The following is a 13875-nucleotide window of genomic DNA, read 5'->3' as shown; positions in this document are numbered from 1 at the left end:
TGGTGTGGCTTTGATTCCCCCCCCCCCCATGAGGTTTGCGTTTTGAAGTTGCAGGATGTGGTTGATTATCTAAATACTGATCTAGCTGTAGTTTATGAGTGCCATTTTTTTGCTGAGAGGCAGAGTGTCCTGACTAAGGCCCTGTGGGATAGCAGTCCTGCCCTCCAAATAGATAACTGCTTAGCCTCCATTCTGACCATGTTATTAAAATTTTGCATGGCACATCTGAACTATGCTTGGGCAGGGAATATGTGGAGGCACAGCAGCAACTATGGCTGTTGCAGGTGCAGCAGTACTAGGAAGAATCTTGGGTTCTAGGGCCAGATCAGAGGGGCAGGGGGAGGGTCTTCTTTTCCCACTGCTAGGTCAGTTACACTGGTTAATAAGCTAGTGGTCCAACAGAACTATTTGTCTGTGTGTTCATTCCCTTGTTTTTAAAATTACCGTATTTTTCCGTGTATAAGACTAGGGTTGTTTTTTACCAAAAAAAATAGGTTTAAAATTGGGGGTCGTCTTATACATCGGGTGTTTTATTAATTTGGAGTCCCCCCAAATAGGGGGAATCTTATACATGGGGGTGTCTTATATAAGGAAAAATATGGTAATTTGCAGTATCTTATTGCAGGTGATATTTTAAATGGTAACTAACAAACATAACTACAGTTTATCTCACAAAAGCATAACAAATTGCTTCAAGCTTGACTGCATGGCTTAGATAAAAAGAAACAACCACCACAGACAATTTTAAATGAATTCTTTTCCTGCTAAGCATCCTTTCACAAGACACTACTTCAATTAGAACCCACATTTTAAACCTGCAGTTATTATTCTCACCAGTTAACTGACTTGCGGTTTTTGTCATAACTGAATTGTGCCTTTGCTCTTCTTGTCCCCTTGCAATTGGCAGGCTTTACAGTATTGATCTATGTTTTGGTCCCCATGATGCCACCCTCTTATCTGTGACTTCAAACTGATACAAACAGGATCTGTTTCTGAGGGGGAAAGCCACATCCAAACTGCTCCCTGGCTTGCTCCTCAGTATTTTTTCTTGCATTAGTCACTTGATTAGATATGTCAGCAACTGTGCTCTACTTCAGATTGATTTATACTCAGGGCTCTTGCTGGGTCCCCCTCCCCTCAAAACACCATTAGCCTATGTCTACATATACTGAATGACAACACATTCTGCAGCCTAAAAAACTGTCTCAGCAACTTGGCGCATAGTGCATCACGAGGAGAGAGGCAGAGCCAGTGTTTTGAGGCTGGCAAATCCAGGGTCAGTTTGCATGTTGAAATTATATGATGGTAGTCTCCACACAGCAACTATAAAAGACCCCTCTCAAGTGGTGTGATTTTGTAAAAGGTTATTTTTCAGGTTCCAGAGGCATATAAAAGAGCCACAACTCATCTTTTAAATTACTCTATATTCAGTGTAGCTCCTTTCAGATGTGGCATTATTGCAGGAGTGTTTGGGATACAATGCGAAGGGAACAAGTCATTTTTAAACTAACAAACAAACAATAATTTGTTGCAGACTTGTGCTGCAGAAGTGAGTTTGTATGGCATTACTGAGAGAGAATTATGCAAGCCTTCTGGTAATTTTATTTCAGGTCCTTATCTACCGTTTAATATTCAGAATTTCTTTAGTTTTGCATCCAAGGACCATCAAAAAACACAAATGTGGAAGGAAGGGATATGAAATGGGCAAAAACCTTAGCTTGGCCTTTGCCAACTTGGTGTCCGCCAGGCTATGAACTACAACTCCCATCAGCCCCACCCAATGCTACCACGCTGGCTGGGGCTGACAGGAGTTGTAGCTCAAAACATAAGGAGGACAGCAGATTGGTATAGGCTGCTTTAGCTAAAGAGTTAAGCCAGTCTGCTTGTTAGCTTTTCCCCCAGCCTTCCTGTGGTGAATGCTCAATCCTATGAACCTCTAAAGTGACTCATCAAATAAAACCATACATAAAAGGGAAGTTACCAGCTGCCATCGGTCTGCTTTCCTGTTCACTTTTATTCGATGAAAGGGCTTTTACAGAAAGCTGGTCCCTGTTCACCCTTAGTCTTGTATGAATAACTGAAATATCTGAATAGAGGAACCATCTGAGGTAAAGGAAGCTACGTTTTGCTATATCATCATGTTTACTTTGGAATGCCAAGGACACAGAAAGAACAGCTAGTATCAGTTCTTGGTAGACCCCACAGTTGAAATGGCTATGTGGGTTGACCCAAAGTAAGGATTGTGTTTTCCAGTGGGTGCAGTTAACTTTAACCAACTTCCAAAAATTGCAGCTGGACGCCATTTTTGATGGATGACTCCCGGCTATGTGCCTGAATCTGCAAGAGCTGGCTTTTAAAAACTTGCCTAGGTAGTTTTGGATTTCTTTTCTTTGTGTTTGATATATGAGGCTTCCTTTATGTTACATTATTTCATTAGTTCAATTAGTTCAAAGACTTCTTTTTCCAGAAATGGCCAAAGGGCCATTACTACAGAGAAGGTTCAGAAGATTATTTCAGTGCACTGAAATAAGGCTTGATGGGCTCATGGGACTGTGTGGACTAGCCTTGTCCCTGCAGTTGGTGGGCATTGGGGGTCTCAAATTTCAGCTGTGCCCTGTGCGATGCCAAAATTTGGTGCTCCGTGCCTCTCAAGCTCCATTCTAATTAATAGTTATGGCACTCGTGAGGCTCCATGCCCAGTATAACTGAACTAGTCATGCTGCCCTAAATCCACCTCTGGTCTCTAACCACTGATGTGTCTGGCCAATGTGTGTTCATAGTTCTCTTACACATGAGGAGTGGTCCAGGATCCCACCTCACATGGAGGAAAGTTATGCAAGTACATCAATATGCACATAGAGCCCCTTCTAACACACTCTTGAGTGCATGGATTATGAAAGATTGTGGCCACTGGGTTCAGCAGTGACAAAGGTAGCACACTCAGCCTTGTGACCTTCTTCTGTTATTTAAATCTGTGGAGGGGAGCATCATAAGCCCACCCCTCCCCAATAGAAAGTCATAAAAATTGTATATCACCAAGTGGTACAATCCATGTCCCCCTATTTCATGGTCAAAATAGTACTTTGTATATAATATTGCTTCCATCCATTCCAACCGTGATGCTGTTGGTTCAAGGAAAAAATAGGTATAAAAAGAGAATTCCTTGGATATCAAGATCCAAGCTTGGGGCAAGTACTCTTTGGTGAGAGAACCTCAACAGAGATTTAAAATCACAAAATATGTAGCAAAGTAAAGCGTGATAATACAGGCTGTTAGACCTTTAAAAATATGCCCTTGTGAGTCCCAAAACTTCCCTCTTCCCCCAGTGTAGGAAAATACCACATGTTTAGTAAGTTAAAAAATCATTTATTTGCAAAGTCTCCAAAGGTCAGGTTCGTGTGCTTTTCCATACATCAGTCAGTAAAGTCACAATAAAACTTTGTTTAGTTCCAAAGTGGTGAAGGTTCCTAAATTATTGGTATAGGAGCACAAGAATGACTTGTGAGAGCCATGTGACTAAGCTACACCAACCAATGTAGCCTCTTCGCCAACTGAGTTCATCAGGTAGACTAAGATACAACAATACGTTCCTCCCAAGGTGAGGGGGAGTAACCCATGCTAAGCCTAGCAGGACAGCTTACTCTATGGTCTTAACGCTTTCATGCATTGATTACACTTAAGCATGTTGGTTATATGAGACTCGTTATCCCACAGATGCTACAATTATGATAGTTTTTTTGGCAGCTGCTTTTTATTATAATTTGCAATTTGTGTGGTGCGAGGATGGGGAGGAGTGAAGCCAATCACTTGTGTGCTTCATTCTTCCCCCTCCAGGCGCCTAAAGGTGTAGCCAGAGGAGGCCTGGCTAATAGGTACAATATGTGGTAAATGCTCCCTTGAAAGAGAATGAAGTTTCAGTGGGTTTGATGCTAGTCAACAAAAGCCCTTGTTAAATTCCTTTATATCTCACTGTGCTGGATAATTTCCAGCTAGTCTCTTTTTTTAGGATAAGGTGCTTATGAGTGTGGTGGTTCCTCAGCTGCAAAGGCTTCTGGATAATACTTATTACTTATATGCATTTCAGTTTGGTTTCCAGCACATATTCAGGACTGAGATAGCCTTGTTGACTCAGGAAGACTATCTACACTAGGTAGTTGAACCGGAAGAATTTATTCCTGTTTGTTTTTCTGGACCTCTTAGCAGCTTTCAGTACCCTCAAGTATGGTATTCTTCTGGACCAACTGGATGTGGCTTTGGGGACACTTGAACATTGTAGGTATGGAATCATTGGTTGATTTATTCTGACAAGCAATGGAATTTCTAGAAGAACTTCCTTATTAAGTCCATAACTCTCATTCTTCAAACATACTGTCTTCCTCCTTTTCTGCCTTAGCATGCTTTCTCTCAGACCTTCCTAACTAGGTGGAAAGAATGACGAAAAAGATCAAATGGTGCATCCTTTGTCTGCTGGACCTCCTGCATGGAAACAGGAAGGTGTGATCTTAGGTTGGGTCACACAAAATATTTGCACTGCTGAAAATTTCCACATCTCTCTTAGGTTGCTGTTGTTGCAGAGTTTGACCCTGCAAGAATGATGGCCGACACAGTGGCATCTAAAGCTCGGATGGGCATTGGAACAGAAGAAGAATTTGTTCTGCTAAAGCCTCTGTTTGAGTTGCATACATTCACTAACGACCAGGTAGTTACCCATCCTGCCTGATGTGTGTGCGCGCATCCACACCAACAGCAAAAAAGTTAAATGCAGGGAGTAATTATGCTTTGTGTGGGAAACCACTGGAGGTGGGAGATATAGGTATCTGAAACGTAAAGAACTTCCCCCCATTTTTAGGAGTCTTCATTGGGTTACAGGGTAGAGTGTCAATCCTTTTGCATGAGGCCAGTTTTGCTCAGCCCTAGAGCTGCATTTAGGGATGCAGGTGGCGGTGTGGGTTAAACCACAGAGCCTAGGACTTGCCGATCAGAAGGTCAGTGGTTCGAATCCCCACGACAGGGTGAGCTCCCATTGCTCGGTCCCTGCTCCTGCCAACCTAGCAGTTCGAAAGCACGTCAAAGTGCAAGTAGATAAATAGGTTTCCGTGCACTGCTCTGGTTCGCCAGAAGCGGCTTAGTCATGCTGGCCACATGACCCGGAAGCTGTACGCCGGCTCCCTCGGCCAATAAAGCGAGATGAGCACTGCAACCCCAGAGTCGGCCACGGCTGGACCTAATGGTCAGGGGTCCCTTTACTTTTACCTAGAGCTGCATTTATGCTGTGCTTGGAGTCTTGTGTTTGTTTAAGGATGTCTGAACACCTGAATTCAAATCAAGGAGGCACTTCTTTATGTACTAACTTTCTCTAGCTGACTTTTTGCCCTGTTATCAGTTCCTTCTGACCACCATTGTTGCCTGCCTGCTGCAATATTTTTAGTCTGCAGCAGCCAATATTTTTAGTCCGCAGTGGCCATTTGTCTATACAAGCACATTACAATATTGTACTAAGATATTGGAAGGCAGATTTGGGATTTAAGTGCCCTGAATTCACACCTACAGTTGCATGCATGTTACCATGCACTGTATTCTGTACCTCTGTGTTCAATAGCTGTTTAATAGGTGCATGTCCTACTCCCCAGAAGTATCTAGGCATATGTGTCAGGTGGAGATTCTACTGTATATGTTTCTGTAATCCAAAACTATCCATACACATCTGGCTAATACCAGATAGGCTAGTATGTTATATGTTGCCTTTTTAATAAATGGCAATGCAATCAATGCTGCTCCTTTCAAGATGACTCGCTCAAAATCTATACCTATAGATTCATATATATATAAACGTCCTCTTTTTTCCCTTTTTTTTAACAGATCATTTCCGACACCCGGGTTCGTGTGGAGCTAGCTCTCCGAGAAGCTGGACTACATAAAACACTTTACGCTCAGGAGCTTTTGCCTAAAATCCCTCCACCCAGACTTCCAAGGAAAGACATGGAGTCCGTCGTCTTTAAAGTGTACAACTAGGCACTAATCAAAGATTCAGAATCTTTTGGAATAGTCTATTAAGAATCCTTGAATAAACTATTTTAATTCAGGAAATTAGTTGGATACTAAGTTGTCAAGGGTTCTGTTACTGTGGCTGAGTCATGTTGGTGAAAATGTATTGCCAAGAAGTGCTCATTAGACCATTTTAACACTCCCCCACAATCTTGAGCACTGCTCTGTTAACAGCACATTCTTGGCAACACAGTTTACTGAAGCTTCAAGTCTAATTATTTCAGGTGAAATTATTCTTTTAGATGAAAATCTGCAAAGCAAAACTGCTGGAGACACACATCCACATAGGAATGCACCGAATTATTTGCATTGGGGTAGCCAACGTAGAGCCTGGTAATGGACCATATGTCAGTCAAGGACAATGGAAGCGAAAGTCCAACAATATCTGGAGAGTAGCACATCGGCTACTCCTGGAGTAGAGAGTTGGACTTGAACCAGAAAAGTCTGGGTTATACATTTGTATGCAGCCTTTGACTTCTCCCCCATATGTCTCCTTTATCCTTGAAGTAACTTTCCAGCCAAGAGGAATCTATGGAGATGCAAATGCCATGTCCTTTTTCGTCTTGCATGTAGAACATTCCGCAATACAGGGACAGCAAAATGTAGTTAGGTCTTTAGTGAGGCATATTTCCTCCAGATTGGGCTTGGTTGCTTATTAAACCTTGCACATAAAATCTAAAATGGTTTTCAGCACCCGCTCAGTAGTGTCCCACATCACTTCCATTGCATGTTGCATAACTTGATTTTGTATTTTTTCAAAAAGAGAATATTCTAGTTTTATTAATATGCACTATTCTTGCTTGATTATTATTATAAATGGAAATATAAGCTTATACTCCACTTGTGGCAGACAATTTGATTCATCATGTTTACTGCAAACCAATCATCCAAACAATTTCATTTTGCAAATTAGCCCTTGAGAATAAATTACAAAATTAGAAAGAACATTTCAGCTATGGGGGTCTCTATTATGGCACAGCAAAGAACCCTGTTTGTTCTGCTAGATGAAAGTGAACTTGATAATTCATTTCATTTTATAACACTAAAAGCATTCCCAGACCTTATGCAGCATGCATATGAAAGATATGTAAACAAGGTGCATAAAATCTGTAGCCTGCCAATTAGCCACAGTTCAAACAATTTATTTCTGGGATTAAGAACTGGATGCAGGTTCCGTCTTGGCAAGTTGTGTGTTTGTGTGTGTATGTATATACACACAATGTGTATGCCATGTAACAATGTATTTTATAAGGCTCTGTGTGACAGCTATCTTTTTGATGCAGTGTTTCTAAATTTTGCAGCCTCACTTAAGGGACTGGGAAAATAAATTGTAGAGCTCAGTGCAGGCACATTTCAAATGTCAGTCCCAGCCCTACCATTTTCTCAGAGGATTCAATTGTAGCCGAGAGGCACAGCCCTGCAGGTCCCAGCAGGGCTTAATCATAGTTAAACAGACTTGATGACTGAACACGATTTGTCCTGGTTTGTGCTGACAGCCAAGTCCTGGTCAACATCATGTCATTTAACTCAGTTGTTCACAGTCATTTTCTGACTTGCTAGTTCTCCACTGTATAGAAAAGCCCTACGGGGAATTTTGGGAAGAACTCTACCGTGAGGAGGAAGCTTCTCTGTTAGAGTTATCCAGCCTGCAGAGAAAAATACCCCCATTTTATATACACACACACACACACACACACACACTTATATAAACACATAGCTCTTATGGTCCTGGGTATAATTTCATGAACCTTCTTAAGCTTTCTCAGTGCTTTGTGTCCATGTAAAATGGAAAATGTGCATGAATCCGATGAGAGAATATTTCAGAGCAGAGATGACTGCTGAGCTTGTGATATACCCAGTTTTGCTTGTGTCGATTTCTGTTGAAGTACATGCAGTGCAAACTCTGAGGAAGTAAACAGCCCTCTTCCTATTTCAGCAGCCCCAAATATATGGTCTACTAGCTATTATTCTAGTTAATCCTATCTGAGGTGGAATGTGAATTTTAAAGCAACTGCTGTGTTTGTTAGGTTAGGCCTGGGCAACGGTAGTGACTCATAGCAATGATAATGCCCGGAAGCAGTGAATAAACACAGACAGAATGTTCCCAGTCACCATCATTCAGGAATCTGTCGCTGTAATTCTGAGTAGGACAGAAGAACAGTCCCTGGAGCTCAGGAAAGGGGTTTGGAAGAGGTAGCTTGCTGGGTCCAATTAAAATAGCTTCCTCAGCTATTTTCCTTCTGGTTTGTTCCCATCTTGTTGAATTCCTTTTCTCCCTTCAATGAATGTGGCAACCACTTGGTATATAAGGATTCTGCCTTTCCACAGAGATTTTCTAGGACGGTGGAAGGTAACAAAATTGAATATGTCATAATCTGGAGGCCTGGAGCTGATTTGCATGGTTGAGCTGCATGCAATTAACATAATTTGCATATAATTTTCTTGAACAGGGTTGATGCAAAACTACAGATGGTGGACTTTCTGCAGCTGAGTTACTCAGAAGATTTTGAATCACATTTGTGCTGGTTTTCAGGATATATTTTGACGGGTACATGCAAAGTATGTGTATACATGTCCTTAAGATCATAATGGGTGTATGGTTCAAGCTCTATGTATATAAGTACTAGGGGCTGCCGCCCCTGCTCATAATACCCCAATGCCCTTGCTAACTCCCACACCCCTCCCTTTACACCACACAGTCCGCCTCTGTGCCTTCACAGGTCGCTTAAGCTCCTGCATCCCCTCATGGCTCCTTCAACACCTCACAGCTCCTCTGCGTCCCTCTAGCCATGCTTTATTCAGACTTCTGCTGTTATTTAAAATGGCCGCTTTCAAACATGCCTTCCCTTTTGTTCCCTTCCCCCACCGTGGCTTCAGGCAAATCCAGGATTCTGATGAGGAACTACAATTCTTTCAGTCGGGAAAGATAGATAGATAGAAGGTGTGTGTGTGTGTGTGTGTGTGTGTGTGTGTGTGTGGATGTACCAGGACTGGCTACCATTCTTGCCACATGTTTCTATGTCCTTTAAAGAATGGTCATTTCCACAATATCAGAGACAACCCTATTATTAGGCAAACCCCTAGCTAGTCCTCCTAACCCGCCTGACCATGCCCCTGTGTTGGAGGACAGAACTGTCCTGGACCCCCTAAACCAGCCTGCTGCTAACCAGTTACTTGTCTAGTCAGTTTCTGTACATGGAACAAGAAGGGGATGCCATTTTGTCATTTGCCTCAGATACCAAAATGGGGCTGACCACACAACAGCATGACTCTTTAGTGGACTTAAATGCTGATTTCACATGGCACTTAATATAGTAATAATTCTTCAGCGGCTGTCACCATGGACAATATCCTAAATATAAACCTTAACTTGGTTCTTGGTAGCATCACGAAGTGTAAAGGGTGCTGTATAATGAGGCCGAGCAAAACTAATGTGTAATTGTGAGAGGTTGGCGTTGGAGTTCAAAGACAAATGTGAGTATTTGTAAAACCTTTGTTCTTGTTCTTTCTATCTATTCATAATCTTCTGATCAGTTTTTTATTCTATCTCTGCAACTATCTAGCTGCAGCTCTCAAGATGATTGTGCCCGTTCATTCTGTGTGTGTAGGCTTTGGGACAGCAGTAATTGAGGTGGTAGCAGTAGTGGAGATGTAGCGGTGTCTGTGAGCATGGAGCAAGGGTGGGGGGAAGCTATTCCCAGGTTCCCATTTTTAAAAAGTGACTTGTGGCATTTACAGAACCCAAGAGATGAGACAAAAGACATAGCAGCTATTCTCATTTGTTTTCTATAGCACTAAGTTGCTCCTGTCTTTCAGTGGTTTTAGCCAATGAATGAAGTCACAGAATGATTAACATTTTGGAAAGCCAATTGCAACAAAAAGAAGGCTAGAGTGGAGCACTAATTGTCTTGACCCTGCCTTTTCTGCAGGTTTTTTCTGGTGGAGAGGTGATTGTTGCCCCATAAGAATCAGTTCAAGTATCAAGACTTTTGTGATTGAGTGTCAGCACAAAAATGACAAAGGTAACAGCAAAGATGGAAACTTATGAACTTTCCAACTCAGGTCTTGCTTTTGCCAAAAAAATTCCCTCTACCAGCCTTACCCTAGCTTGTAAGCATTTTAAAAAGTGCACTACGATGCAGATACAGGTCAGGGGGGTGGGGCTATGTCCAAGAGAGTGTGGAATACATTAGCCCTGCGTGGTAACCTGGTTTATATCCATCTTGCAGGGGCTGGTGGAAAATAGAGCATGACATCCTTAAGTGTAGGCCAGTGTTGTTGTTCTGGTGTGTTGGGTTTTCTTTTAGGGAAACATTGTGTGTCCTCTGAAGTTGGCTACAAGAGAAGTGCAATTAATTACGGGCTGGAGGAGATGAAGGGAGCCTGGGTGAAAATTGGGGTTTTTTTTCCAAAAGGAGGATGGATGATAGATTCCAAGCTAGAGGCCTGTTGCTTAAGACCTTCCACTTCTCAAGAAAAAGGTGGAGCCTGTTAGGGGTGATGAGGCCCTGGAGGAATTGAAGGTTTCTGTCCCATCACAGGCTTCATTGATAAAGCAACTGCTCTGAAACCTTGGAGATCTGCTGCCAGTCAGTGTGGGACAATACTTAGCTAGATAATGGTCTGAATTGGTATAAGGCATTTTTCAATGTTCACTTGCAGCTCTTGTGGGGCTACTTTGCCTCCTCTCCCCCACCCCCATGTCCTGTATGCTTGCTGTAAAGATCTGGACATGAAAAATACTCCTAAACGCTAAGACAACACACAGACCAGCCTTCTTCAAAGATCGGCTTCATGGATCAAGGCATTGAAGTTCTTTCCATCTGTTAAATCATATAGGAATAGAGAAGATAGGAAAGTCCATTAAAATTTACTTTCCCTATATATGAATTCTCTGGTCATAAACTGCAGCATGTGTCTCTACTGGAAGTAGCTGTTGTTATGCTTTATCATATGAAACATCCCTGGCACACATCAGTAATCCAGCGGTTTGGCAATAGCGTCATATGCCCTGCAGTCAGAGACTGCAATATGAACATCAAAGTCAAAAGTATTTAAGCTTTAAGGTGTAGACAAATTAACCAGCCAGGAGACATTAATTGTTGACGAAGATCCAAAAGGTCAAGCATTCCAGTGACATGGAATCCATTTCGACGACCTTCATTTAGCCACACTTGTTTTTTGTTTTGTTTAATGCACAATTGCTTCAATAAAGCAGGTAAAAAGGCTATAGGGAGGTTGCAAATGTACTTTGTAAAAATCTGAAGAAAACTAAGAGCATTTTTCGTCATGGTCAGCCCAGTGATAGTGAATTTGACAAGGACATAGTTTTAATCTATAACCTATTAACTACAAAATCGTTAAAAGTATCGCACCATCAGACAAAGCATATTATCGTAACCCATACATTCTTCTTTTTGCAAAATATGTCATTGTCCCCCCATTTTTTTGGCTTATCTGCTGAACCTTAACATTCTCTTCACCATGACATAATTCCATATGGTACTGCTGCCATCTTGTCCCGATTGCTGGGTGAGGTGTGCCGAAAAGAAGATAACGTAGGGAGGAATTAGTTTTTCACTGGCAACGGCGAGTTAATGAAAAAGTGTGGGGGTTGTTTTTTAAAAAAAGTACAGCATACTCCCCCAAACCTTGGGAGAAAGCTCTAAATTCATGCACTCTGTGAATTGTGATGGATGCTTTGTTCTTTGCAATTCACTGTACAGAAATTACAGCTTTCATTGCAGCATGGCACAGTTGATTACTGCAATAATCTCTGACTTCTGCAGTGTAGGCTCTGAGGTCTAGTTTAGATTTCAAATAAGAAAAAAAAAGTTTTATTTCTGTTCCTAAAATATAGCACTCCCATTTTACCCACTGATCTAGAATTAAAAGATCTGCACCTGTGGACGTTTCCATAGCTGCCCCCCAAACAAATGGCCTAAACATGCTTGCTGGGTATTTTGCAATGGGGAAAGCACTGAATCATAAAACCAAATATCAGCAGTGATCAAGTTAATTATTCTAAAACTCTGGAAATGAAAAGGAAGGAACATACTGTACTACACAACAGGTAACTAGTAGCCCTTGATTATTCCCTCTCTCTGTGCCCCTAGTGGTCTTAGCCCTTAAAGCAATCTAGTTCAACCTTACGGATAGAAAACTCTATGTTTACTGAGAGAAGGAATTATCAACAGCCACTACTTCCCTGCTGGGTGACATTCAAATGACTACTGCATAAGCTGCTTCCAGCTAGAGCAGTGGTGGGGAACACTTTTCAGCCCAAGGCCCACATTCCCTTCTCGGGGTCATATGCCAATAGTGGGTGGGGCCAAAATCAGCAAAGTAACGGATGTGACTCTTTTCTACAGCAGCCTACATTCCAGTCAAAGGTCACAGCCTTCTGTACACACACACACACACAAGCACTTCAGGAGGGCATGGAGCAGGAGCAATGGTGGTTTGACCTTGTGCATGGCTCAGGGAGAGTCCTGATGCTTGGAAAGAGGGGCCTGGAAGGGCACATTTGGCCCCTGGGTGTCAGGTTCCCCACCCCTGAGTTACAGCCATGAGCAATGATTGATGACGTTGTTTCAGTGCTACTAGGTTTCTCCACCTCCTGCCTGTTTAGACCTGTAGAATGCTTCAGTGTCTGTTGGCAGTCATCATTTCCAGGGTCTGACAGAGAGTAGACAACAGCATGCTGTTTGGTACATGTACTTTGGGGTATATAAAATAATAATAATAATAATAATAATAATAATAATAATAATAATATTAATAATAATTTGTTATTTATATCCCACCCTCCCCAGCGGAAGCCGGGCTCAGAGCAGCTAACAACAATAAAATAATACAGCATTCTAAAATCAATTTATTATAAAATCAGTTCAAATCAAATTGATAGCAACCATTGGGCTAAAGTTCTGTGAAGAATTACAAAAGGAGGGGGTCAGGCTGTGCCTTGGCCAAAGGCCTGGTGGAACAGCTCTGTCTTGCAGGCCCTGCGGAAAGATATCAACTCCCACAGGGTCCTAGTCTCTTGTATAATATAATCAATAGAAAAAGGTACCTGCCCTTTCCATCACATTTCTGCCACTCCCTGCATAGCTAATTCTAGTCATACCTTTCTATGTATGCCAGCCTATAACCATTTAATGATGAAGGGTGGCTAAGAAATCATTAAAATAAATGAACAGAGTGCCAAAATTCACCTTCTGAATGCAGCCTAAGTGAGGCGTATCTCTTACTGTAGAAGAATGCATTGACCCAAGAAAACATTAGTCTTTTTTGTGTGTGACACCACTGCTCTGAAGCAACTGGGCTACTTTGGGGTTGATGTCATGATTTAAAAATACCATCTGGTCTTGATTCATAGGAAGCAGTGTCTTCAGGGTGCAACTTGATAAAAGAGATGTCATGAAAAATTTGGACTCCTGTTTCACCAAAGCTATTAAACCTGTATGTGTAGTTAGAAACTTGTTTTGCTGGTGGTTCCAGACTGTTGCTATTTTCGGATGAGATTCAATCACATACCAACAAATTCAGGTTGCACAATAGAAATTGATGTGGTGCTTTTGCACAACAAATCCACTTTCTCCAAGAGTCCAACAATTGAGGATTTGAACCTGAGTCTTGTTACTGCTAGTCCAACAAAGGAGATTAAAATAAGGGAGAGAATAAAACTCTAGAATATACTAAACATCTTTTTTGCAAGTGCCGTAATATGATTCCATGCCCCCCTCTGTCTTTTAAAACATACTATATTAAAGATTTCATGAATATTTATTAGATAAATGATCACTCCCCACCCCCAACAGTCTTTCCTCA

General features: G+C 41.8%; 1 protein-coding gene across 9 annotated transcripts in view; it reads left to right on the top strand.

Moving 5' to 3' along the window:
* Positions 1 to 6088, top strand: part of CCDC148 (coiled-coil domain containing 148) — a gene marked incomplete at its 5' end in the record, with an annotated part of 108540 nt that extends 102452 nt beyond the window's left edge. For all 9 annotated transcript variants that reach the window (XM_083707794.1, XM_083707793.1, XM_083707791.1 and 6 more), the window contains 2 exons: positions 4559 to 4699; positions 5860 to 6088. In XM_083707794.1, coding sequence (XP_083563920.1) covers positions 4559 to 4699; positions 5860 to 6012 — 294 coding nt within the window. In that variant the 3' untranslated portion in view covers positions 6013 to 6088. The remainder of the gene's footprint in view (positions 1 to 4558; positions 4700 to 5859) is intronic.
* Between the last annotated feature and the right edge of the window lie 7787 nt (positions 6089 to 13875).

Source organism: Podarcis gaigeae (genome assembly GCF_964106915.1).
Source record: "Podarcis gaigeae genome assembly, chromosome: 1".
In the NCBI taxonomy this organism is placed as follows: Eukaryota; Metazoa; Chordata; class Lepidosauria; order Squamata; family Lacertidae; genus Podarcis; species Podarcis gaigeae.
This window is presented reverse-complemented; position numbering and strand designations above follow the sequence as displayed.